We start from the raw sequence: 27,887 nt of genomic DNA, 5'->3' as shown, positions 1-27,887 counted from the left end.
TAGGTGACCACGATTAATATAGCCCAAATTACCGTTCTAGTAAAAAATTGCACATATCTGCTTTGTGTATTCACCTGAAGTGTACTGAGATGTATTAAAATCTTGAGTACATGCATTGCTATGTCCTTCAGTTCCAATCTTTAAACTGTCCATTTGTCACCTTTGGGTCATATCTGTACGAAGTACAGATATGTCCTTTAGTTCCAATCTTTAAACTGTCCATTTGTCAACTTTGGGTCATATCTGTACGAAGTAATGACTTTCAATAGGCAAGGAAATATCACAAATGCTACGATTGTGAAAGCAAAAAAATTCACATCATTACGCTTGTGCTACTACACGTACTGCTGGGCTGGCATAATGTAACAATTCTTATTCCAATTTTATTTGTCCTTGCACTTTGTTAGTGAACTGAGCAGTTCTTCACTCCCGTTATCACCACAATTGGCTAGTTACGAGCAGTGGACGACGAAGGAATAGTATCAAGCGAAAGGAATCCTTACATTATACTGCCCCTGCTTCAAAATATCTGCTGTTCTCAATTTTTCTCTTTAATAGCCTAAAAAAAGCTGAACACAAACACTTACGGGCCAGGGCTACTTTGCCTGGCAAACACGATATTCTATTGCAAATTTCACAAAGATGACAAAAATGTTTTGAGTGAACTTATGGCATGTTTGTATAGCCACTATAGCGAGCAAGTGGGAGCTAGTTAAGACTGGCAAATCCTGTGCTGCTTTTACATTGCACACAAGCTTTGAACTATTAGAACTTCACTTGATCTGCTTCATTCTTTACCAGCAGGTTGCACATTCTTTTCTGGAGATGCGATTATAATATATTGGTGCATGGCTTACAGTGGTGTTTTGCCATTATGCACATGTACTCTTGGTGAAACATTGTCAGTCACGAGTTCCATAAAAAGTGCATAGTCTTGCAATATAAACAGATTGCCTAAATGTGGGATGTGCAGTCTGCACTCTAAAGAATTAAATTCTTGCAACAGAGTGCAGTCTGTGCTCGTGATGCTGTTAACACTTGCACCAATTCCACTTAATATAAAACTGAAAGCTGGCATCCAACAGACTGGTGGATTCTAACTTTACATTCCATGAATCTTCCTCCACCTTGAGAGTTTTTTGCAGAATTAATTTTGTCGATCTCCCACAGCCAATTGCTCGCCTCTTGGTTGGCTCAGTTGGTAGAGCGACTACACCAAAAAGGTGATGCCAGGTTCAATCCCTGGAACGGGAAAATTTTTTCTTGAACTGTAAACCTTCCTTTAAGAGGAACACATATGACTTTCCTTTGTAGATTTCTACATTCTTGTGAATGCCAACTTTCTTTTTCATGGCATGATGTGCAGAAAGAAAATAATGGAGGGTTAGCAAAAGGACAAACACGAGCGCTTTTTTTCTTTTGCGGGGAACACAAAATTTGCCATGTAGAACACAGGAAATTTCTGAGGCCTATTATATAAAAAAATACTGTGACAAGTGCATGAGTCAACCATCAGTGGCTTTACACAATAAGCTTGTGCTTTTGAATCTATGTCAACCCTAATTGAGTCTGGTTTTAACCTATCTACAAATTCTTGTCATACATGAATTTTTTACAAGCTTTTACTGCTGGTTCAATGACCTATTGATGATATGCCTCTGATACAGTGTGTGATAACCCTATAAGCTTGTGTATATATCTTTCTTCTTGACCAATAAATCCACTTGGTAGTAAAATAACAGCGCTTGTGTTTGTCCTTTTGCTAACCCTTTGTTATTTTCTTTCTGCGTTTTGGTGCTTTGCGCTGAAAGTCATGCCATGAACTTTGACCAACTCGCCCAAATCGCTATTCCTTCTCTTTTTATGAATCTTCTTCCACCTATTGGGTTTCCACAGAATTTATATTGTCGTCTTATGATCAAAGCAGTAAATCGAGAGGCAAAACTGCAACAAGCGTGCAGGGAAGAAAAGTAGTTCAGTTCTTGCACTTTCCTCAATTTTATGCACTACTATCCATCTCCTTTAGAGGGGCACGAGCTTTACAAGCAAGCAACTTGTGCATCAAGGTGGAAGTCTGTCTGCCTATGCACATATATGTGTGTGCATTTGTGCTCGAGCAGCATGTTAGTGATACCTTTGCTCAAAACAAATAAGCAAGTACAAAACTAAACTGTTATATTCACATTTCACTAGTGGTAGTTCTCTGTAAATGTACATCTCATCTTGCATGACTGAATGATATTCAAGTCACTGGTCTAACCTATCGCAACTGTTACAAGCACTCGCAATTTGTGGCCTCCATATGCTATTTGGATGCTATGGCAGAGAGATTTTTCAGGGGAACCATGTCATGCTCACAAATAAAAAAGAGTAAAAAAAGCAATTAACACACACAATGCCCACAAGTAAGCACTTATAGAAACAAATATGCAGCAAGGAGTCTGCAGGTCACTTTCAGTTTCAGGCTGCAAGTCTACTCCGAGCCAAATTTCCTTTTCGCTAAGCCTTTCTTCACACTTTCGAACAAAAGCAGAGTATTTTACTATAGCCTTATAGGTGCATGGCATGATTGCAGTTCAGAGCTTGGAAGTGTGGAATGTGAGGTTAGCGGAAAAAAGAATGAACGCAAGCACTGTACGGCGATGGTCACAGCACAATGCTACCAGCTTGGCATGAATCAGACTGGTGTCCAAATTTTGCAGAAAGTGCGTCACTTCCCATGCTTCAGCTAACTCTCCTGATGCTCTAGCAGTGTCCTGCGGTACATATTATACAATTCTTTTATTCTGCTAAAGCTAGAAAGGTGTGTGTTCATTTTGATATCTACTTATAGAACGAACTTAAAACGCTCTTGGAACATGAAAAAAAGTTCCTCTGTATGTGCACTAGCAACCATGATGGCTTTGCCTCCGCAACTGCTAGTATAATTGCAGCTTTTCAAGAATTCCGGGTACTAGCTTAGGTTGCATATGCCTCTGAATCACTTTCAGTCATGGAGCATACTTCTGTCTAATGAAAAAAATGTGCTGTGCAGTCTATGTGCATTAGCAACCATGAAGGCCTAGTCTTTATGGTTACCAAGTATGAAGCTTGTTTTTTCATGTTTCCAATTACAAATTTATGTTGCGCACATCTCTTAAACACTCCAGTGATTTTAGATGAAGAAATTGTGAGTTGGCATTCCAATAAATATTGCAGCATATATATGATAAAAATTACTGAAAGCTCTGCAGAGTGTAGATGCAATAATAGCGATCTGCACTCTAACACAGCACTATTTTAGATACTCAATGCAGGTTCTCTTTTGACGATAATGCTTGGATTTGTTTTGATTTTGTTAGTTCGAAACTGCTAATCGCAGGCATGTTATCCAGGTTCACCGAAACCTTTCATGGCACTTTACAATATTTTGTTTCACCAATACTTTTAAAATGAAATTGTTGTGCAATACTGTGCAGTCTACACATCATGTCTTTTATCGCAACATGATGGGCGACTGGTTTTCAGCACTGCTGGTCACAGGGACGTAGGCCACACATTTCAATTTAGATCGAAGCAATGAACTATACGAGACAAAAACATAAGGGACTTGCAGGGCAGGAAAAGGGATTCCAAGTTCCTGTATGCTTCTTGTTCTTGCAACCTTATACCCCCCATCATGTTCTTTGGAGTAAAAATGGGCCAACACACGCTTCATAAATAAACAGTTTATTATGTACATATGTATAAGTCTATATATATATATATTTATATATTTTTCTTATATACTTGTTCACAGAAGCGACGTTTGCTCAACACAGTAAATACATATGTACAAGAACAAAATAAAACTGTGACATTCACACTTTGAAACTGCACTAGTGGTAGTCCTGCACAAAAAATGTGCAGCTTGTCTATATTGCACACAGACACAGGCAAAAAACTTTATGCTCTTGCAAGACTGAACGCTATTAAAGTAATTGTTTGGTCTAGTCTATGACAGCACTGTGTTGCAACAACTGCCACATGAACTAGAAATGCTTGGCCTGCAGATGCCATGCAGATGAAATGGCAACATTTTTCTTTAAGGAACCACATGTCTCCTGTTCACAGATGAAAAACACAAGATATGAATAGATGCATAATGTCTATAAATAGGCACTTACAGAAACAAACATGCACAGCAAGAAGTTGTGGCAGGAGGATCACTTATGCAGAACCTAGAAGAATTGGGCATATGCTTGCCTTGCCGTCTTCTACATACGTAGTGCCATTCTGTTGTGCGCTTGGATCACAACTTTAGATTACCTCTGTATCACATGCAAAGAACTGCAAGAAGCTAGCATGCACATCACCTTATTTTTGTTTTGTCATAAGTCTAATACTGGTAAAAAGAAATGTTAACATGGATCCTCCAATATCTCTGCTTTCTAGAGAAAGTAATATTGTGCAGTGTGGTCTAGTTGATACAATAACTTCTTTCCACACAATATGTCCAACACTGCAATACTGTTCACACATTGCATAACTAAACACTGCTTGCACTTGCTACATCCAAAATGTTTGCCCTGGTCTGGCTTGCTTTACAATCGCAACAACATTATAAAGCCACTCTATGGTAAATGGTAAGGCTCCTGTGTAGATAGCTTTGCTGCACTGTACGTTCAGAAATGGGAATTCTAAAACCTAAATTCTTTGCATTCTAACACATTCAGACACTTCTTATTTAAGCACAAAACACAGACAAATCTTAAACTAACGGTTACATGCCAAATGGCTGCCATGTGGGAGCAATCCAATCAACAGTAGAAACGTCTGATAATTGAAATTCCAGAGTTTGCACTGCAGCATTCATTCAAAGGCATTATGGTGCAAGACTACTTGTAGGGCTTTTCAAGCCTTGCAAACTGTCATGCGACTATAAAGGTTGAAAGCACACTACATTAAAACAGCATGCAATGAGCTTTGTACCATGGCAGAACATTTAAGTAGGAGTGCATTCTCAAAACAATCAACCACCACTGCACTATTCAATGCAGAAATCTGATGAGTTCAGATTCTGGCTCAACACGATGTTAAACGACCAACTTCAACTAATACCAGTGCAATTCATACAAATATCAAACCAAGGGCACAGCCCAATATGCACCAACTATAGGTGTTTCTGTCCACACTGCACTCCACACACCAGTATCTGTCACCTATGTACAGGGACTCCACTGGGCAACGCTCTTGGGTGCCTCACTCACTTCACAAGACTTCCTGCATGTCAGAGCAAACTGTGATGAGCACACTGGCACGCACAATTAACAAGGCATAGCTTTTGCACCAGACAAAACCAGCACCACCATGCAGAATGTTAAAAATTATGTGAACTCGTCTGTCATATGCAGACTGTTCTCATAAACTGTGCATACAATGGCAGTTTTTGCCAGATGGTGCAAAAGGCATGACTTAAGATGATAATGTGGACTAAAATGGAACACTTGTAAACACACCTGAGTATATTTGCAATCTTTTTTTCAGTTCATTCTCAGCATTACTTTCCACCAATTTTTTAGCTAACAACTGAAGTGATAAAACTTATGAGGACACCTAATACTGAGAGTATTATAAGAAAGTTTACCACTGAACAAAAGAAACCAGCATGTATGTTGGCATTCGTGATCTTAATGAACTGAAAGTGTGATGCATTGTGAACTTCACTTTGTGTGTGTTTGTGCATGCATGCGCGTGATACAGCTATCAAAAGTAGGTTATTGGCTGAGTGACCGATTTGATCCCTCTGCACCTGAGTGAAACAATTCCTTGAGTGCCCATTATCAACTTCAGCTCATATAACTGCCCTTTGCATCAGCACTGGCAACGCAACACCTGAGTACGGCTCGCATCTTAATGCAATCAATTACTTGCATCGACAATCAGCTCTTGCATAAATACCCAACTGAGCTGATTACTACAATTATGCATTGCTTTAACTTGCTACAGTGGGTAATTATGCACCGAAATGCATAATAAATTAATCATACACAGGTGAATGAAAATTTTCACAATGTTATCCTCAGCCTAGAAGTGTTATGCTAGAAATGCTGAGAAACAGATAAAAGAAAATAAAAAATAAGACCGGCATAGAACAAATAAGGAAAAAGAAAACCTGGCCTATTTTTATGACTGCTGGCCGCACGAGAAATACCATAATATTTTGAGTCACTATCTACTCCCCACCCATCACATGTAATACATGTATGCACATAAACAGGAATGGTGCATCCAAGTTCATGAAACAAGCACAAAAAGAAAGCTGGGCACAAACAGCAGTGTGGCTTTATATAGACTGCCCATAATGATGCAAAACGTTTCATTTGCAAGTTGCCCCATTAAAGCTATCACACAAGGCTTCATGACAGGTGGCTTTGAAATTTTCTTGGTTGAGAAGCTCTGTAACTGCTGCAGAATCACATGTGGGTGCCAGTCGGTGATTCAACTTGCATATACAGTTAAGCCTCAACATAACGAAGTCAGTAAAATTGGCAATTTGCTTCGTTATATCGAAATTTTGTTCTATTGAAATTATACCTTTTATGCAAATAAGTACAGTTGCCGGTAAATTTTTCAGTCGCAATAAAAAAAAGCAAATTTCAATGACAAAACAATTGATTTTGATAAACTTTGGAGTCAGCGACGAATGATACGGTTTCATGCCATGTACGTCGACAACATCTTCTCGGCGGTATGAATTAAGCGAAGCCAGTCACGCTTTCGCTTGTACTCCGCCTGCTGATAGTGTCGCCTGCACTGGGACAGCGCTATCAAGAAAAGCGCCGGCAGCGGAGAGCGAATGCTTCGGCTGCCTCTCGCTCCAATGGGTTACTGAAACTCGAGATTACGCAGCCTGCAATACTAAACGCGTGGTAAGACAGTTTACATTGTGCCACGCGGTCTCGGCATGCCTACTCTTTGCACACGGGGCAGATTACCTCTAAAGCAGGGTGCGAGGCTGCGTATGAGCTCAGCCGAACTTACAGTCATGCGCAGTCACGGTCCAGGCGATCTTGCCAACTTACACCCACTCTATTGAAGTTCTAAATACATAGTGTTCTATAGACAAGGGGTTATGAAAAATTAAATACTTGTTATATCGAGGTTTTTTAACTGTATTACATCTGTGTTTTCACATTCAGAGCGGAAAACTAAACTGGCAAGAAAATTCCACGTACAGCAGCTATACAATGTTATTACAATGGCTATGAGTGGAGTTGTCCACAGGGTGGGCAGTTTCTTGATGTAGTTTTCATGATAAAGACATCTTACAGGAAAACGAGGCTGGGTGAACTCTCAGGGATGGGCAATGACTTGGGATATAATGGTAACCAAAGGTTATAGTGCACGAGATGGCCAAAATCATTCCAACAATGAAACAGTTGGCACGCACTTCAACAGATGCCTTTTAACCGTTTCATGTCAGAGCGCATGCAGCGAGGCACCTCCCAGCAAAATTAAAAGTGCATCTTCTAACAATGAGAAGAAAAGGGGTTAAACGAGGGGCCCGATTTTCATTAATCGTATCGCGAGAAGCCAACAAAGACAGCAAGGACAACATAGGGGAAATTACTTGTACTTACTAATTAATTTAAGAAATGACATCTTCGCATTACGTGTGCGATGCTCTAACCTAACAATGCCACTCATGCTTGAAAGAAACTCCACGCAGAGGACGAACTATGTGACTGGCACTGTGCCCTTTTAGCCAAGTTCACTGTCTTGAGTGTACGAGGTCTGTTAGAAAAGTATCCGACCTTATTTTTTTTTTTTTGGCGAACACCTGATGAATATGAAACAAGCACGCTTGCATCAGCTGACCTTGAACATTCGTGCGCACGCGCTAATTTTTTCCCGCCTGCCGATAGCGTCAGTTGCTGGGACGCAGCGTTTGAGTGAGGTAGTGCACAGTGCCATCTTCGGTTTTTTTATTGCAAAGAAAATGGCGGAGCGACTGGAGCAGCGCTACTGCATCAAATTTTGCCAGAAACTGGGCGACAGCCAAGTGGAAACCATTCAGAAGATTCATGCGGCTTTCGGTGACGATGCTATGAGCAGCACACAGATTAAGAAGTGGTACAACCGGTTTAAGGATGGCCGCACATTGGTGGAGAGCGAGCTACGTTCCGGACAGAAAACTGAAGATTTTTTGCTGCCTGCTCGCAAATAAAATTTGTCAGCATATGTGTCTGAGTGAGAGTTCACAAGCTTTTTTAGGCCGGTAAGTCTATAGCCACTGATCTGCCATTGTTGGTTAATTAGTACCTTGTTTAGTGCGTACCTTATCCACGTTCCCCGCCAACTACGTATTCACGAGGTTTTACTGTACTAGGATGCAATTATCGATGTGCACCAAATAAACACAACTGGCTTTGTCCAATAAGTTGCCACACTGCATCTTTTTAGGCATAGTTTACAGCAAGATTACTGCAGGATGCTACTTTCTGCATGTGCCCAAATGAAAATAGAAGCACCGAACAAGACATTAATTAGCAGCATCTGGTCCCTTGCTTTTTTAAAGAGAGCCACCAATTTATAATATGAAATCTGCAAGGCTCCAATACTAATACGTAGACTGTGCGCTAGCAGTAGGGATCTGTAATAAGCTTCCATAGCAAACAGTGGCTGTATAGCAATATTTCAGCCTATATCTACATCCATGGGTGTACAAGATGCACACGGGTCATATTTTGTAAGGCTTCTTTTCCTCCAATTCTATTCATTTCTTATCAGCGAGTGATCATGCAAGCCAGTGAAGAGGGGCAAGAAGAATGGAAAATGCAAAAATCACTAGAATACATGGCCCCAGGTGCCTTGCTGTCTATCTCTGAAATGTTCACAAGTTCAGGCCAAGGAACAACATGCTGATGCAATGTACAATGCCAGTGTGCCATGACAGATGCTCAAGAAAGTGTTGTCATGTGAGACCGCTGCCCTGCCATGGGCTGTGCTCTCCCATGAAGTGGCTGTGAAGACTCTGTCGCATTCCTCTCAAATTTCTGTGCAAGTGCAGCCACTCCTGTCACAGGTCGTGCGTTGACCGGTGCAGGACGCGCAGGCAGTGGCCTATTTGGAAGTGGGCGCTGTGAATTGTTCGTATCATCATGCACAAAGGCAAGAGGAGTGCCATCAAACTCAAGAGTTGTGGTGCAGTCATCATACAGGGACCCATCAGGGGGTGCAGGAGGCCTTGGTGGCGGTGGATGTGCTGGCCGAGGACCATTGCTGCGCTGGCTTGCCGAGCGTGCTACACGTGAGCGTCCACGCATGCTCCCCTGCATGAAGTTGTACAGCAAGGGTGCATGTGATAAATGAAAGAACAGTGCATCATCAAGTTGGCCAGTCCAGATACGTGGGAATAAGGAGTGTAAGGGTGCACTTAATAAACTAAAGGAAGAAGCAGGAACATGCTCTGTAGCTAGAAAACCAGCAGTAATTAATGTCCAGAGATCACTGCAGTGAAGTTTTGACTAAGGAAGAGAGGCAGTTGGGACACAAAAACATCAAGTTTAAAGTAATACCTCGGAAAGACACTTCGAATGGTCACCTATCTAGCATTTTCTACTTTGGCAGCAAGAGACCTTACTGACTTTAATATAATATCATGCAATTGAAAAATTGGGTCCCCGACCAAGTCAAAACAAAAACTTTATGTTTTGGGTTCTGTACAAAATCGGAAACATTAAGAACTTCTTGTTCTGACGTTTTGCAGTTTTGCATTTGTCAGCTTCTTCCTCTGGTATTTCTCTAGCTACTTGACTGTGTTGCCAGAAGAGACCTGAACATTTTATGCGGTAAGCTTAATTCAATTAACTTTTAAAGTTACCTGCCCCAAAAGTCCCTAATCATTCCTAGTACAAAACAGCTTTTACTACTACGGTTGACTTCTGTTAATTCAACCCCGACAGGATTAACGAAATAGGTCGAGTTATCTGGCAGGTTGAATTAAACAAGACGCAGAAAAAACGCCAAAACACACCACTGATTTATTTGGCAGTACTTTCCCAATTCTAACATGCCCCAAATCAAATGTGTGCCAACTTTTTATGAGTCCAATATAGAAAACTAATGTTTAAATGACATTAAAGCTCCAGAACGAAGTAGAAATCTCACATGCACCCGACTTTTTTAGCAAGAAAAATGGGCAAAGGTATAATATGTATTGCACAATGGCGGCCTGGTTTCCTAAAGTCAGCTCCACCGCAATACAGTCGCGTTATGTAGTAACCGTACTACAGTGAACTAGAATATATGGGCAGTGTGCAGACTGACGCATTCCACGCCTTGTAGCTCGTGTCTCGCGAAGTGCAGCTCACAACGGTGGCATTGTCATTGCTAACTGTGGAACACGTCATGCAAACCATGGATCTATGCACGGCCTGTCAAGAGCGCATGCCTGGTCAGATACCTGATGCGCATTCCAGGCTGGGCGTGTTCAATGCACAATGAGCTTTCCTGCGCTGCATCTTCAATAGTTGCCTACTGCAGTGCCGCCGCTACTGGCGACACAAAATGCGTCAGGCAGTGGGCTGAGGTTGCGCCACTCACGAAAGGTTCTAGTACACACTAACCATACAAACAGCGCAAGCGCAGTTTTGGTTTCGTACTGGACAGCACTGGTCCAAGTAATTTTTGGATGAATTTTCTTAGACAAAAAAAATTTCATGTCAGAATCGGGTAAATACAGTAATAATTCAAAGTGAGCTACTGTTTTTGCTTCAATATCTTCCCGAGAAAGGCCGAAAATAGGAGTTTTCGACGGGAGATGACACATGGTCGACGCATTCTGCGTACTCTGCGCATTGCCGAGATGAACACTGCCACTACTGAAGTCACCACAGATATCATAGGCATCGGGCGTGTGCGTTATGGCCAGCCAAGTTCTAATTATTCGGCGAAGACTCAATTCAGGATAGAAATAATGAAAATTTGGTCTCAAAGATATGTTAACAGGATCAAATTAACCGAAAAATTGGAGTTCAATTAACAGAAGTTTGCATTATAAAAGCATTGCTTAAAGAAAGCTGTTTTGCCTGTTTCGCTATTGTGAAAGACAGTTATACCACAGCTGTGGTGAAAATACCAACCTGTGATGGACAGGAGGGTGCACGTTGGACGCTCACAGGACGCCCTGGGGCAGGCCGGGCAGGTGCAGGTCTGGCAGGTGCTGGCCGGGTTGGAGCTATGTGGCTGTTGCTTGAGCTCTGCAGCACAGGTCCAGAGATGTCCACGCTGCGAAAACTGCCACGCTCACGGCTCACACTGCGGTGTGGCTTCTGGTGCTGTGATGGCGGCAATGGTGGTGCGCTGGGTACTAGTGGCTCTTGCGGAGCCATGTGCTGGGTTACTGGGCCCGAGATGTTGAGTGCCTTGATAGCCTCAGCATCAATGCTGAACTTGGACAGGGGCCGACCTCCACGCCGGTCGAGGCCTACCTGCTGGGCACGACTCCTGGGGAAGGAGAGAGACAGCATTGAACAAGGCTAAAACAGTGCACAATTAATGTTTTCTTTCAAAGACTCGGCACATTTATGTGCCTACATTGTGACCTGTTCCAAGCTCCTCTTTTCTACAACTTTACTGTTTTGAGAGTGCCTCCACATTTGTGGCTGCACGCACACACATCCTCAAAAAAGCACCAATGAATTTCAATGCCAGTTGCTCCTAGCTAGGCTTGAAGCCTAAAAGGGACTAGAGATACCCTAATATTGTGTGCACTTCCAAGTAACCTGGAGTCATCCGTGTGGTACAGGTAGTGAAAATGTCACCACGAAGAACATTTTTTTGGCTTGCAGCAGAAAGCTGCCAGATCGCAGCACTGACTATATTTAGAGCAAACATAGCTCAATTGTTATGCATGAGAACATTAACCTGACAACAGTATGGTGCCTGTGGTCTATTTTAGAATTTGCTCCGTGATTGTGTGCACTTTTCGTAGTCATCTGCCATTCATTTCAAGAGTTCCTGAATTCAGTTCCTGAACATACCACATGTGCAATAGTTATCAAATCACTCTCAGATAGATAATCCAATGTGACAAAAAGCAGTTGACCTACTTTATTGCTGCCTTGCGAGCCTTTGTCATCCACCACGTCTTCAGATGGCGGCGGAAGTAGTAGATGGAGAAACTGGTGATCACAGCCAGAGGCACGATGCACAGGAAAATTATGTACATGGACACCATAAAACTGTAACCAGCTGAAAGAAAAGAAGAGCAATATTTGTCAGCTAACCTACTCACCACTATCTAACACAGATGTATAGTTAGCAGGATTTAGTACTTGTAATCTAGTAGCATACTGCTCAGCAAACAATGAAAATATAGGGCATGGAAGTTCTGGCTAACATTGCCCACACCGAGGTTGCTCAGATCTAATACGAATATGTGCAGCTCACTACTGATATCAGCGAGATGGTGCAATTAAGGGGGTGAATTCTAGGGTTTGCTAGCTGACTGATTTACTGGCAGCAATGAGGATTGTTTGTTAAAGTGACACTAAAGAGGAGCACTAAATCAGTTTAGAGCGATAAAGTATTCTTTCAAAACTATTTAATTTTATGGTAAGAGGCTGGTTATTAGAAAAAAAAGTGAACGCCAAATTTCTATATTTTTTATTTCTCACTGAGACTTTAGCACTGATATGTCAGTGTGGCATTGTGGATTTCAATGTACAATATAGCCTCGCTGATATCTGTTACATATGATTTCCCACCGCCAGTGTTCACGATCGAGAACACAAAAATTTATCCAATATAGCTATGCTTATTTTTTACCAATTCATACCCCCCATTCCCGGAAAACACCAACGTTCAGTACATCGCCAAACTGCAATCGTATGATACGTTTTCCAGCCACTAGATCCCATGTAAAAAAGAAAATGTGCAAAACGCAAACGATCAAGAACATTGTATAGCCACTTGCCGCAGCAGCTTTACTGCAATCCTTGCCCACTCATTTCGTTTCGCGTGAAAACACCGGTGCGCACTCAGTTTCTTATTCCACCAAACCGCTGCGATAAGCATCTTCACCCATCTGTCTTACAGCACATAGGGCGTAGTGCTGTTGTTACTGTACTGCACAGCTTTAGTAGGCGATAATCCAAGCACGCCTGCTGCAGGCGGCGCAATGTGAACGTCACATTTCGCTTCAGCGGCATCCGGCGTTGCCCACCAGTTCGATTTTGTTTTGGTTTCCCTTTGCCATATTTAAACACTGCACAATAGGAAATAACAAAATGTACGTGTCTCCGACCACCAAAGCCCTACCAGGTTGATGTCGGTGTCTCATGCCTCATGCACAAGGATTCGCGCAACGCTTCGCATTACATAGATGTTAACTACAGCCATCTGTCCAATTTTTTTGTCACTTCGAACCGTACGTTTCTCGGTTAGTGCATTTTTTCGTGCCTTTTTAAAACGTGTGAACGAGGTTCTACTTATATTTTCATAATTCGCCTGTTATGTCGCAGCAAAGAAAAGTTAATCAACTGGCACAGCAATGCAATAAAGCTGCCTCTCAAAAGTACCTACAAGACTTTGGAATGGTACATTCCTGCTGCCACATTTTTATTGCCTTGTCTGTTCTGAATTGAAGAAACCTGTTGGTAGCTGCCAGTGAAAACTGAATAAGCACAGCGGATCACTGTTGATTGAGACTATGGTCGGGTACATCTTTAGAAAAAAGGGGCATTCGCTCCTCCAAGGTGGATGCACGCAAGCCTCCACCAATGGGCGCACACTCTAGGCTGACGTCATGATCCGGACAGCCGGTGACCCTGCGGATGGAGAAGATGGCCGCCCGCGCTTCGAACTAGGCTGAGTTGCATCAGTCGTGTGCGTCTGCCCCTTGTCAGAGTGAATTCCGAAACTGTTTGTGGTGGTCTATCATGCCGGAAATATTATTGCGAGCCTACAATGCACCATTTGTGCCGTGTGCATTTATTCTTAGTCGTTATCTGGTGACGAAAGAGTGCAGCGAGCATCGCTGACTCTGCGCTACTCTTCATCTGAAAACAGGATCCTGCAGCAACACACTGCTACAAACAAACATCCTGCGTGTTTGTTCCATGGCGTTTCGTTTTGCTCCAAAGTGACATTACGACGAGGAAAGTTTGCCAAAGTCTGCTGCCTAATGCTAGCGGTGGGTGTGTTCATGCACTTTGTTGCTGTAAAAAAACACCTATCACATTTTTGAAAATAAGTTTGTGAAAACGCAAAACCAAAAAATACAGCTGTTATGTTATTTAAAACCGAGAGTATTTATTTAAAACAATGAATGATGCATTTTTGTACCTTTCCTGCCTCGATCGTCTTCTTGCCCAGGTTTGTAATGGTTTAGATAAATTCTTTTTTTTTTAAGTACTTGTTAAAGAACATCTGATTCATTTTAAGCTCGGAAAACAAGTAGCAAGTGTGCTGTGTACATGTAAACCAGTGCAAAAGCCATCCAGAGCCGCTCTTTCTGGTTTTGTCCCTTGCAATGAAGCTAAAAAGCAGACGAGGCTAGACGTTGTAGAACGCACAGGATTATTTTTCTGTCGTGATCCGGCATGTGCTGTAGCATTCCAATCATGACAGCTCTACCAAACCAGCAATCAAAATACAAAAGTATTTATTTATACCGAGAATCACGCGGTTTCAAAACACGGTTTTTTGAGCTTTAGTCATGAGGCAATTGGCTGTCATGCTTCAGTCATCGGGGCGGGGCCTCCCTTATTTCTTAAGCTGTACCCGACTATAGGCTGTTTTGTCACTTGCTAAGGAGAGCGCCAAGAGCTAAAGAGAGCGCCAAGACATCAATGAAGGGTCCCTTAAGCAATATTGCTGAAATCATGTTTGAAATGGGGCTGTACTAAATGGCTACCAATGAAAGAAAAATTGACCTAGCATATTAAATTAGTTCCTGTCTTGCACCCATTTCAGAAGTGTCACCCGAGCCATTTGTTGGAAGACTGTGAGGCTGTTGTAACTGATGGTCATATATGCAAGTGAAAATTACAAGATACAGGAAAGAAAAGTTAAAATAAGAAACACTTGTTAAGAGTAATTGCTTAAAACATTATCCCCTTGTTGTTCTTGCTCAGTGAAAATTAAGTATTTTATGCCAGTGCAATATATGAGCACTCATAATTATTAACGATTTTCACAGGTAATGAAGTAGCTCACAAAGAAGTCATGGATGGTAAAATGTAGTAAAGAAAACTGAAGTGAAACAGCAATGCATTTCATAGCACATTTTGAATTTGTATTTCTCAAAACTGGTGCTAGGCACTAAGTTTCTAGCAAAACGTTATGCTTTGAGTACTGGTTGACTTCAATTCTGCAACCACGAACATGCTCCAAAAGTCATTATTGAACAAGCTAATAGGGAACTTGAGTTAATAATAATTCCAATTATCACAAATTCTGATGTCAGTCACTGCTATGAAGCTTGGTCAGCAAAAATTATTTTGCCTCAATATGTACCTTTATCATCTGAGACAGTCGTAGAGGCCAGCATCATTGCTGGCCACTGCTGTGAACAAAATGAACTCCTCTGTTTTGAGCTCAATATTGCAAAGCATAATGCCTTCTAGGCAAGCTGTATTATATCAGCACTTATTAAATTTGATATCACTGTTGGCACAAAGCATTTTACACTGAGGTTAATTGCACAACATCCACTTGATGTGGCCATGCATGGGCAAATGGTGGCTGCCTCAGGATGCAATCCTGAATGTGCATTCATTGTTGGTACCTGTAAACAGCTGAGAAAATAAAATTCCACCAGCACCAACAATGACAACACAAAGAATAGTTTAGGTGGCAGTCAGATGCTGAATGCAGCACACAAACAAGGCTTTCACATTATACTATTTGTTTTGAATATGACCACAGAACAATAATGTCAACACTGCATTCAAAGTTATGTGCTGACACTTGATACTCATGGCACTATGCTGTAACTTCATACAGTCAGGCAAATTCATCTAAGTTTGAGAGATATTAACCTGCTCAGCAAACATGCTTCAGTTCCATGTTGCACATCAAGGATGAACATTCATGACTGTGGCAGCTTAATAGTCTAAAAACTTTCACTACAGTTGTGGTCTAGAAACTTTCTCGTGATAGTACATGTGTCCATGTTGCAGGACCACATCCTGCTATGTACTGTAGCTGCCATGCTGCAAGCACTCAACAAGTGACTAAGCAGAGCAGGTAAAATTGAATTTTCCATTTCTCTTCTAATTTTTCTTATGACCCAGTGCACTGAATGGCCAATCCTCCTTTAATGGCAGCTTGACAGTGTTCAAGTCAGTGATGAAGGGCAATAGAAGATATTTATGCTATTCCAACCCAGGTTTCCAAAAGCATTAGGTTCAGGTACAAAAGCGAATTTCATTAGGGAAGTAAGAGCACTACCACATCCTACTGTAAAAGAACTCCTTCAGCCTCTGCCATAGGGCAACTGTTCTCGTGAGCTTTATGCCAGAGTGTAAGCCTGTAGGTACCTGAGGGGTCTGATGCAGGACCACTGTCTGAACTGCCACCAGGTCCTGGATAATTGCAGTATGGAGGTGCGTAACCCACCATGCAGTGGCAGTTCCCACGGCTGTTGCAAACCTACACAGGACAACGCATCATCGTGGTCACCACATTGTCCTGGTCACCACAGCTTTAGTTGCACAGTAACTACTTCATTCAAGAACAATCATAGGAGGGGGGGTCTACAAATAAGGAACTTCGACCAAGTAAATATTCATAAAGTGTGAGCTTAAAGCACCAAACCAAATATTACTTCCTTTCGAAGGGTAGACAGGCTAGATGGCGAGGAAAAATGGGATAAGAACCCTGCTTTATGTTCTTCAATACACACAATTACTCTTTACAGACAATACGACCTATAAATTGAGAAAAGAAAATTATGGGGCTTTATGTGCCAAAACCATGATTTGATTATGAGGCACACCGTAGTGGAGGGGGGGGGGGGAGGCTCCGGGATAATTTGGACCACTTGGGGTTCTTTAACGTGCATCTAAATCTAAGTACATGGGTGTTTTCACATTTTGCCCCCATCGAAATGCAGCCGCCGTGGCTGGGATCCATCAAATAAAGGAAGAAAATCGCCACAATTTTAATGATTATGACAGTACTAAATATATAAAACAATGTGAAAATGGTTAGATGTACATTAATGCAAGTCTGCGCACTTAGTAATGTAAGATTAAAAATTAATGTTCATATCCTTTAGCAGAGGGACTAATTACAACAACATTGTACATTGATGATGCACATATGGCAAGATTCAGTAAGGGAAGGAAACTCTGCACCAATTAAAATAATTAATCTTGAGGCAGTCTCAAAATGAGGAATTCTCAGTAAAACCACTGCAGATTATCACTAAAAAAAAAAAAACGACTGCTCTAAGATTCACTTGGTAAATGCACCTCCATGCAAGGAACAAGGGATCCTGTAGCCAAAAAGAATCCTTTAGGGCTGGAAAATGTGGTGAAGTGTTTTTGCAAAGGCTTACGTAACAGGCACTTGTATGACCAGTAGGCTGCCACCACTAGTATGGCCCTTTTAATTCGTAATGGAATGTTCAAAGAAAACGAGCACATTAAAAATATGGGGTTTTACGTGCCAAAACCACTTTCTGATTATGAGGCTCGCCATAGTGGAGGACTCCGGAAATTTCGACCACCTGGGGCTCTTTAATGTGCACCTAAATCTAAGTACGCGGGCGTTTTTCGCATTTCGCCCCTATCGAAATGCGGCCGTCGTGGCCGGGAAACGAGCACATTACCCTATTAAACTAAACACATTACTTATATAAGATGAGTTGGTTTAAATATATCCAACCACCTCCCAAACCTGCACCCAGCTTAAATATTCATCCAGATCGAATAATTACTGTTATGTCAGCACATTCCTTAGCTTGTGCTTCTCACATTTTATATTGCTCTTTCCATGACGTGAAAGAGCTATGGCTGTAGGCAATAGGCAAGGGCTGCAAAGAAAGAAAAGCTCAGCGCTCTCTACATATTGGGCAGAAGTTACTTCACTGCGCTGTAGGTTCAATGTATATATGCAGACAAAAAATGCCATTTAATAGGTGGTAGTAACTTATTGAGCTGTGGAAATGTCCTCAGATAACACTCCCATGTGCCTGTCCTGCTGTGCCATTTCTACCAAGGTGAACCTGTACCAACTAGGCCAACAACAAGCCCCCTGCTCATTCTCGCACAGTATGGCATTGCAGTATGGCAAATGATGCAAAAAACAAAAGAATTGATGCGTAATAGGTTAGACAAGCAATATTTCTCAATTTGACTAGACTTTTCGAAGGTTCACTGAAATTTATTTGTTAATGGCTACAGACCTGTAATTTAATCACTGTTGACGTTGAAAAATATACCCCAAAGCCAATGAATACAAAATCTCATAACCCATGAGACTGAATACAGTATAGTAATGATAGCACCAACAACAGACGAATTTTTATGCACTTAGGCAGCAGTGAAATGGAGTGTGGCAGTTTTCACCCAAAAAATAAAACAACCACAATGACCAAGAAATGAACCTGTCATTTCATCCTCAGCAGCAGCCGGTCTTTTGTTCCTTAAACACAACCTAACCAACATTACACATCAACTGTACATATATTTTATGCAGTTTATAATTTCTGCACAAACAAGAGTTATGATGATTTACATTACAATATGTATAAACGAATTTGCAATATGGACAGGAAATTAAAGCATTAATATGCAAAAAAAAGACTAGTAACTTACCCCATTATTGTAACAGTCATAAGGGCATTTGATGCCATATAGTTTTTCAAGTGGAACGCACTTTTGATTCATACAAGCCTGCAAGGTAGCAAGAGAATTAATTTTGTCATTAGAACTTGACACAAACACAATGCACTTCTTTGAACAAAATAGTAATATCAGAATTAGAACAAGAACTCGTACCAGTACATTGCCTTAAATAACCCTTGTGGCAGGCGGTGCAATTTTGTTTCTTAAGGTGGATTAGTTGAAGCATCAGACAATATTTTCATGACAAGTTGTTATGCTCAATTAAATAATGAATGTTCTTCTAACATTTTAATGAGTTACTTCAGGACACATGCTGAAAATGCAGAAATGAAGCTGTGCAGTAATAAGTGCATGTACATTCAGCTGAAATCCTGGCCCGAAATAAAGCTGACGAATATAAATATCTGGGAATGTTAATGACATGCAACTTAAGGTGGGATAGGCACATTACACATATCAAAAATAAGGCAATGGGTTTGTCGGGTTTTTTATGTCGTAACTTCAGTCAATTACCCAACACATTAAAAGAACAATTGTATTTCACTCGTGTTCACAGTTTACTTGAATACGGATGCATCTGTTGGGATCCATACTTGGTCGATCTGACGAAGAAGCTTGAAAAAGCGCAAAATAAGGCAGTGAGGTTTGTACTTAATAATTATAGCAGGAAATTGAGTGTGACAGAGAGTTAAAATAAATTATCATGGCAAGTGTTGAAGGACTGCCAACAAAATCTTAGGTTGAAATTTTTTTACAATGCATTATTTTAATACAGGGACTGGCAGAGGAAAGCACATTAAGTTCACAATATTATATCCCAGAGAGACTATGCATTGAAAGTATGCGAGTTTCCTTTTAGGGATGACACCTTTTCGTATTCTTTCTTTCTGCAATTCATAAGTGAATTGAATGTTCTTTTGCCTGATATTGTTAGTATTGAGAACAATCATGATTTTTACAGCACTTTACGTATGTGACATTATTGGTTTGTATTTCTTTTTGTTGTGTACCTCCCTGCTGTAATGCCTCTTAAGGCGAAGCAGGTATGTAATAAATAAATAAATAAATAAATAAATAAATAAATAAATAAATAAATAAATAGCAGCAGTTTGAAGCTACCTGTCCCCTAAATCTCATGCATTACATTGGCATTCCATTTAATGTTGCCCTGCAGTAATGTAAGGAAAGTTTTAAAGGAAAATAAGTGAAACACTAATGTATGATAGACGTCTTAACACCAGTGCTAGATTCAGGATTTTCACGTGGCCACAACTTCATTACTGCCCAACTACCAAGCTTCAGCTGCTAAATGTCTCAAATAATTAAATGCTAATTAGTAAAACATGAATAACTAATTGAACATTGCAATGTGCCATGTATTGTCCACCTGTTTCAACTAATCCAGCTGGCGGGAACTGATTTGCTCCTCTACCACAGATGAGAAGAGTGGAAACTGAGAAGGCCAGTTTTTTTGTTAGTCACAATCATATGAAGCCGACATGCAATAAAACCAAGGAAAGTGTAGGGTAAATTTTCTTAAGAATTGAAATGCAGAAATGATAAAATAAAGAGAAAATGGAAGTGGACATAAAAACAACTTGCTGCAGGTGGGATCAGAACTCACGTTTTCACATTATGCACGTGATGCTCTTAACAATTGAGCTACCGTGGGGCCATTCTCCCATCCACTTTCCCATCCAAGAAAGTGGGTGGCAGCCACTGCTGTAGGTAATGTAAAGTACCTCAGCAACACTCGCAGTTTTTGGGTTTGGACAGCAACAGTGGCATGTTTCCTTTTCACTTTGCCATGAATAAACAAAATCAAAAGCTCCTCGAACAAGTAAAAACGGTTCAATTAGCCAGTAATGCTTGGCAACAGTGGCTACCAGGGGCGTAGCCAGGTGGGAGGGCTTATGGGGCTTCAGCCCCCCGCCCCCCTCGAAATTTTTTCGGGCTGTCATGCACTGCCGACCAAAACAACCCCCGGCGCCGGAAATCGTTCTGGATTTTGTCTAGAATGTCTATTTCACGCTCGAAAAGACATTTCAGCGCGAACATTCCGAACTTGGGAAAATTTCGCGGCAACGCCCATGCACCGGGAGACGCATGACTCAAGGAGCACCATCCGAGCACAAAGTTTCAAGGGCGTTTTTGATGGTGAGCGGGCTTGACGTGGAGGCCGTGGAATCTACGGAGCGCATGGATTTCAATTCCGAAACTTTGTGCGTATAAAGTTCTCATAAACTTTTGATGCGAAAGGTGGAGCGACATTTCCAAAGTCATGCTTTATATTTTCAATTCCAGAACTTTGTGGGTTTAATGTTGTTATAAACATTTGACACCAAAGGCGCATTGACTTCTCTAAAGTCGTAGATCAGACCATACAATGAGAAAAGCCAAATCAACACACTATCAGACAAGTTGACAAAGCACACAGCGAGGTCTGATGAGGCGAAGCGTTGTGGTGGTTCATTTGTGCCGTCATGCCACAGAAAAGAATATCAACATTTTTTTTCACCTGCGCCAACGCATCCATGTCAAGACACTAAAGCCAGCAAAAGTAACTACGTTCTTATTTATTTTTCTACTTTGACTTTTATTCGCGAAGATACATTGAGCGTCTCCAATTTTCTTGTTCTTGCTACCCGTGGGCTGCCAGGGCCAGTCAAAGCACATGCATTTTTCTCGTGTTACCCCAACCACCGCGCGGCGCACTTCGGTGCGCATTTGTTTTTCTCTGGACAAGTTGATTTTCACCTGGCAGAGTTCTGGACGCTTTCCGGCTAGCAGACAAGAAAAAGAAACAATGGTCGCTAGCCGACATCAATATGGGGACTCGGCGGATTGCAAAGCATTCGCTTGAGCGCAACCTCTCCGGAAAGTCTTGTCTCGCTGGTGTAGGATACTGAACAGTATACGTATGCTTCTCTATGGGCCAAGCGTCTCACGTTTTCTTCGATATTCCTTCGATAGCCACATTATAGGTGCCAAAAGTAGGCGTTCGATTGTGGCCAACATGCTTTCCTTTGCGTTTCTTTTTTCCTTCGTCAGGGGCCATTACTGATCTAATTTGCTAAACCTGGAGAGACTATTAATCGTTTCCGATATTGTGAAATGCCGGATGGAAATTGATGAATGGGGTCATCTTGCTCTATTACAATGCCCGTCCCCATGACGCTGATGCATATAACACAAAACTGGCAAAGTTCAAGTGGGAAACGCTGCAACATCCGCCATACATCCCAAACCTGTCGCCTTGCCACTTCCACATTTTGATGCAACTGAAAAAACAGCTCAAGGGAACCAGATTCGTGTCAGACGATGACAGTTACACACTTTTTGAAGCAGCCAAATGGGGGGGGGGGGGGGGGGGCAGAGGTCCAGCTCTCAATGGCAATCCAAGGGGTTTTATGAGACGGGAATCAAGCGACACGTTAGTCAAAGGGACAAATGTCTAAATGCTCATGGAGACGACTTTTAAATAAAGTACCCTGTTTGTCATACATTCGCATTTGCTCACTTTCATTTGTCCCCCCCTCATACATTTTGGAGAACTTTTGCTTTTTATATGTGCTCTCTGTTGCGACTATAACATCAGTGCCATTACTCACAATACACGACAAGTGACAGCTGCTCCTGCGCAATACACTGGATCAAAAGACAGCGCCATTGAGATTTTTCCTTGATGGTTGCATATGTACAAAAATGTAAACAAGGTTCTTGAATGACAAAGTTTCAATAAAATATTTGTCTGCAAGTTGTTAATTTTATGGCCTTTACATTTTTCCTATTAGCGGTATGCACTGCCTTGCTGGTTTCGAACTGATATAGTTCTAACGTTCGTGTGATATTTTCTTTACTTATTAAATAGACAAAAAACATGGAAGCATTGATATCAGTTATTTCGGGCCCAATTTTTGGGATATACGAGTATATTATGGTATGAAAAAATACATGTTTTACTTGTCTTGTCAGCACACAGCATTTAAGAATTCGTTTGCAGCATGTTTGGCAATGGCAATATAGTTATTATTTATCTATTTGAACCCTCCCCCCCCCCCTTTTGTGAGCTATTTGTGAGCTATTTTCATGCATTATTAATTCACCTGTTACACTTTTAAACTCATTTTGTAATGAATGCCAAGACTAGACTGAAGACCGAATTTGTGCAACACTGAATATACCACTGAAGAAGAAAAGAGCTTCAGGAAATCTGCACTCAAATCATTACTTCCATTTCTCAGACAAATGTCAGGAAAAGAAAAGTGCTTGGCATTTGTTTCTTCACACGATAATGCAGAAGTAAACAAACCTTATTGGTGCCACACTTAGCACCATTTGGTGACTGGCCAACATCAGCTGTGAATAGGCCCAAGTCCACAATTGCAGACCGGCATGTAAACCGTTTATCATTTTCATCTATGTAAAATTTGGACTGGACAGCTGCAGACTCTATGCCGAACTCTAGCCGCTCATTCAGGTGCACACAGTGGAGTGTGCCACACATCACATCCCTGAAAAGAAAAAAAAATCACCTTTGTTTCCATATCTTGCTTACAGTCAAAATAAAATGGCATGTACTGCTACACTAGTATACAGTACAATGAGCACAGAAATTTACAGGTGTGCACATGCTGCTTTCTGAAGCTAAATTGAATATGTATAATATAGTGGTCAAATATGATATGAATAGAATGTTTTTTCTGGCAGTTTTTTTAATACTAAGCAGGAATATTGAGCTATTCTGACTGCGTAACAATGAGAAGATCTGAACTGAAGTGAGAAACAGGTACTCTTCTGAAATACACTTTAGATAAAGCAGGAAAACAGGCTTGCCTACTGAAGAAGACTGTACACTTAAGTAGAAGAAGTTAAAAAAAAAGCATGAAAAAACGAGATACAAGCATCACACATTCTTGCTTAGATGTGCTGTGTATTTTGTCTCTGCTGCGTGTTTGTTTTTGTGTATGTCATGCAGCATCACACCATTCTTTAAATTCATACACTCATGGTTATGATAAGAACTCATAAATTTGTGGTTACGATAAAACGAAAAATTTGTCATGAATGCTGCAAGCAAAAGGAATTTCATTCCTCACTTTACTATATATGTGCAGTTTCACCACCCATGCAAGTATAGGAAGACAGAACAATACTCCAAGGTTTCCTTAACACCATCACTGCACCTCAGCTTCCACTCACCATCCAGCTGGATTTCGTTGCCTTCGTCAGTGGCTACAATGACAACTCATTGCTCCAGTATCTGAGCAAGTTGTTCTACTTCAGCCCGATGTCATTTATAATAATGAGGGAAAAGTGCAGAGAAAGTGGCAGAGGAGGTCGCCGCCTTACTCTGCACGATTAACAAGGCTCCCGAACAGTGCATATGTGTACAACCTGGCAAGAACTGTGATAGCCTGACGTGTCACTAGTATTCAGCATTTTGCAAGAAATTGTTAGTTACCTGTGTCATTCTGTGGGTTGGCATAAAGAAAGTGCTGGACCAAGCTGGAAAGATGCTTTGGGTGTGTTGCTAATGGGCTGCCACCACTAAGAGGCCTCTTTGTTTCATATTTAAGTTAATGAATGGTTTAAAGGGCCCCGCATCAGGTCTGGCCATTTTGAGCTGACAAGCACAGTGCATACAACGCGCTCGAACGATCGTGTCTGCAAAGTACTACACCGCTACGTGCTGCAAAATAGCTAAAATTTCAAACTTACCACCGTGCACCCTTTTTTTCGTGGGCACTGCACTCTCAGCCAGAGAGTTAACATTACTCCCTCAAATGCACCTACGTAGTTCGCAGCGCTGTGATGTCACTCACAGTGAAACCCACCGTGGTTGCTCAGTCGCCATGGTGTTGGGCTGCTGAGCACGAGGTCGCGGGATCAAATCCTGGCCACGGCAACCGCATTTCGATGGGGGCAAAATGCAAAAACACCCGTGTACTTAGCTTTAGGTGCACATTAAAGAACCCCAGGTGGTCGAAATTTCCGGAGTCCTCCACTACAGCATGCCTCATAATCGGAAAGTGGTTTTGGCATGTAAAACCACATAATACTCACAGTGACACGTGAATTTGAGAATTATTCAACAATAGCAGTTATTTGTTTGATCTGTTGCTTCAATAGACAAATTAAAGTTTAGAGAAATAATAACACATACAAACTTAATGTCTGCATGTCTTTCATTTTACTTCGTACTGTAGCAAGAGAGATGTACTTCCGTTTCATTTGCTCGTTTCCCCGTCTTGCAGTCGTGCGAGCAGAGAACAAAACTATGTCATTTTCCAGTGCGCAATCATGCTCTTTGATCTGCTCGCGTCTACCTCAGTGTTCATGTGGCACTGACCTATCATACCGCTAGTCTGGTGCCAGTGGTACAACGACACGGTGTAACGCAGTACAGATCCATGAGCCGGGCCAACCTCTCCAAACATGCATACATTGAGGAATCCAGTTCACAGCAGCAGCCAGACAACAATGCAGGTGTTCTCGTGCACAGCTTGCAAGATCAAGCACAGGGCAAAACGAAACAAACACAACAGCTCGCAGGTTATATTGTCACCGGCTGCACAAGAAAAATGCAAGGGGGAAAAAAAAGGAGAGACGGCGGGTACAGTGATGCAAACGTAAGGCGATACTCCGGCTCCGGTATGGCAGCACGCAGGGAAGGAAGCGGAGACCAATCAGAGCACACTGTTGTCCTCAGCAGGCTGCAGGGAGCTCAACGGGCGCATTCGACAGGGTACCCTGCAGCGACGGCCATACCTATGCTACGCTGCAGATGCCACTGCATGCAACTGTAGTAGCTAACTACCTATGTGCACAACAAGGATGGAGTGCGCACTCGCGCTTATGTGCTCCAGTCTGGCCATGCTATGTGGCATGGACCAGCTCTGTCCTGCACCAGCTTGACCAACGGATAGTAGCCACATCCAAATTGTACATTTTGCGCAATAGCTGAATATGAAGCGTAGTCTGCCAAGGCAGCTAGCCAGGGGCGAGTGTGCGCTGGCAAGCGTATGTCTCATCTAACTTTAAGTTCAGCGTTCAGCGTGGCTTGAGTTTAGTTGAGTGTTCCAAACTAATAGAATTTAGTGAGACCTGACAGCTACAACACTGACAATCAGTGTGGCCAAAGTTTCATTCCTACGTGGGTGCGCATGCCCAAGCATCAGCAGACAATAGCCGGCGATAGTACAATAGTCACACAGTTAAACCTCGATATAACAGTCTGTAAAATCGGCAATTTGCTTTGTTATATCGAAATGTTGTTGTATTGAATTTCGACCTTTTATGCAAATAAGTACAGTTGCCGACAGATTTTTTTACACAGAAAGGAGCCGCAGAATTTTTCTAATTATCGGGCGATCGGAACAAGCAAATCTGAATTCAGAAAACAATTCATTTTGATCAATTTTGGAGTCGGCGATGTATGATACGGTTTCATGCCACGCACGTCAACGATATCTTCACATTGGTGGTACGAATTAAGCGAAGTCAGCCACGCTTTTGCGTGCACTCCGATAGTATTGTCCTCACTGGGACGACACTATCAGAAGTTCCCATTTATTGTCTCTGTCTCGGCATTCCTTTGCGGGGGCAGTGAAATTTCGTTATATTGAAATTGCACAGACACTTCATTATAATGAGGTTCTAAGTACCGTATTTATCAAATCTAACAAGCACTTTTTTTTCCAGATAAAACAGGCCCAAAGATTGCGTGCACTTTAGAATCGAGTACGATCCTAAATCTGCGTTACCATAGTGCCATCGGCATTTTGGAATGGCCGCATCGTACGTGCAAAGTCGCGCTTCGAGCCTAGCTGCCATAGCTTCCTCCATGTGCTGCAGTACATGTGTTTAGGCAATGCTTTCTTTGGCCTAGGATAGTGCACCATCCGTCTTCCCGTTTTCTAAATTTGCTCTATCAGCATGGAAGTGCCGACTGCAAAGATATGCCAAATTCATCACGATGCCGCAATTATACGGAAAGCGATCACGTGTGCGGAGACGGATGGAAATCGGGCCGCATCATGGGCGTTTGGAGTTACCGAAACTTGCATGCGGGACTGGCGCAAACAGGAGAAGCGTTCTACACCGGCGGTTGCTACGGCAGCGTGGGCCATTATCTTGAAAGCGATCTGCGACGGAGACAAGAGTCTGCGCATCTAGGCACACCACGCTGTGTTCGTTCTCGTAGCTTAGTTCGCGTTGAAGTGAGAGGCCGCAGAAAGGTCAACTCCCTTACTTCTGCTACCACACATCCTCGCTCCAGCGTTTTGATAAAGAATTTCCGCAGTCACTGAGTGAGACAAGACGTGTTCATGTTTGCTTGTGCACGCGTGAAACCATGCTTGTTAATTTAGCTAGTAAGCGAATGTTTAAAAGTTCATATGACTGATAAAACTACTATCCTTACTTTTTGTATAGGGTCTTTCGGGCAAAACTGCGCCTTTTTTTATTTATCGCAACTTTAGTGCATTGCGACTAAATCATTGCTTTTTCCAAATGACAAAAAGTTGTATTTCCGTATGAAATAATGAGATGCGTGGTACTGTAAAGGACTTTCTTTTTTTAAGCCATGGCAAACAAGTGTGCGTTACAATCGAGAGCGTTTTTTTTCCTTTTTTTGGTCGCGGAAAATGGGTGTGTGTTACAATTGAAGGCACGTGAGAATCGAGTAAATATGGTACATGGTTTTCTATAGACAAGAGGTTATAAAAAGTTAAATACTTCGTTATATCAAGAATTTCGTTATATTGAAGTTCGTTATATCGAGGTTTAACTGTACTTCCAGGAATATGCAATTTCTATCGAAATTCGAAATGCAGATTTTTGCTTACTTCAGCCCGTTTATTAAACTGCATCAATAAATATACACAGTAACTGAAGGAAGAAGTGCACTGATCCAAACACCCTTTTTGATTGATGTCAGCTATTGGATAATAGCAGCTGCGTATGGGTATCTGCCATATGACGCAATATAGCAGCCTGAAAAGAGTGAGGAGAAGGCTCCCGGTGAAAACAGAGTGTTTGAGAAAAAGGCAACTTTGGGCTCTG

General features: G+C 41.8%; 1 protein-coding gene across 3 annotated transcripts in view; it reads right to left on the bottom strand.

The window, feature by feature from the left end:
- Positions 1–3,692: 3,692 nt before the first annotated feature.
- Positions 3,693–27,887, bottom strand: part of Meltrin (disintegrin and metalloproteinase domain-containing protein meltrin) — a 148,728-nt gene continuing 124,533 nt past the window's right edge. Inside the window, exons 16-22 of one of the 3 annotated variants that reach the window (XM_075676293.1) lie at positions 23,134–23,335; positions 18,792–18,869; positions 16,509–16,620; positions 12,075–12,216; positions 11,106–11,469; positions 9,181–9,293; positions 3,693–5,241 (exon numbers count right to left, since the gene is read on the bottom strand). In XM_075676293.1, the coding sequence (XP_075532408.1) occupies positions 5,181–5,241; positions 9,181–9,293; positions 11,106–11,469; positions 12,075–12,216; positions 16,509–16,620; positions 18,792–18,869; positions 23,134–23,335 (1,072 nt within the window). In that variant the 3' untranslated portion in view covers positions 3,693–5,180. Of the gene's footprint in view, positions 9,294–11,105; positions 11,470–12,074; positions 12,217–16,508; positions 16,621–18,791; positions 18,870–23,133; positions 23,336–27,887 lie in introns of all 3 variants that reach the window. The other 2 variants (XM_075676292.1, XM_075676294.1) reach the window with 2 other exon arrangements.

This window comes from Dermacentor variabilis, unplaced genomic scaffold (genome assembly GCF_050947875.1).
Source record: "Dermacentor variabilis isolate Ectoservices unplaced genomic scaffold, ASM5094787v1 scaffold_12, whole genome shotgun sequence".
Taxonomy (NCBI): domain Eukaryota; kingdom Metazoa; phylum Arthropoda; class Arachnida; order Ixodida; family Ixodidae; genus Dermacentor; species Dermacentor variabilis.
Note: the sequence above shows the minus strand (reverse complement) of the source record. Positions and strands in the feature narration are given on the sequence as shown.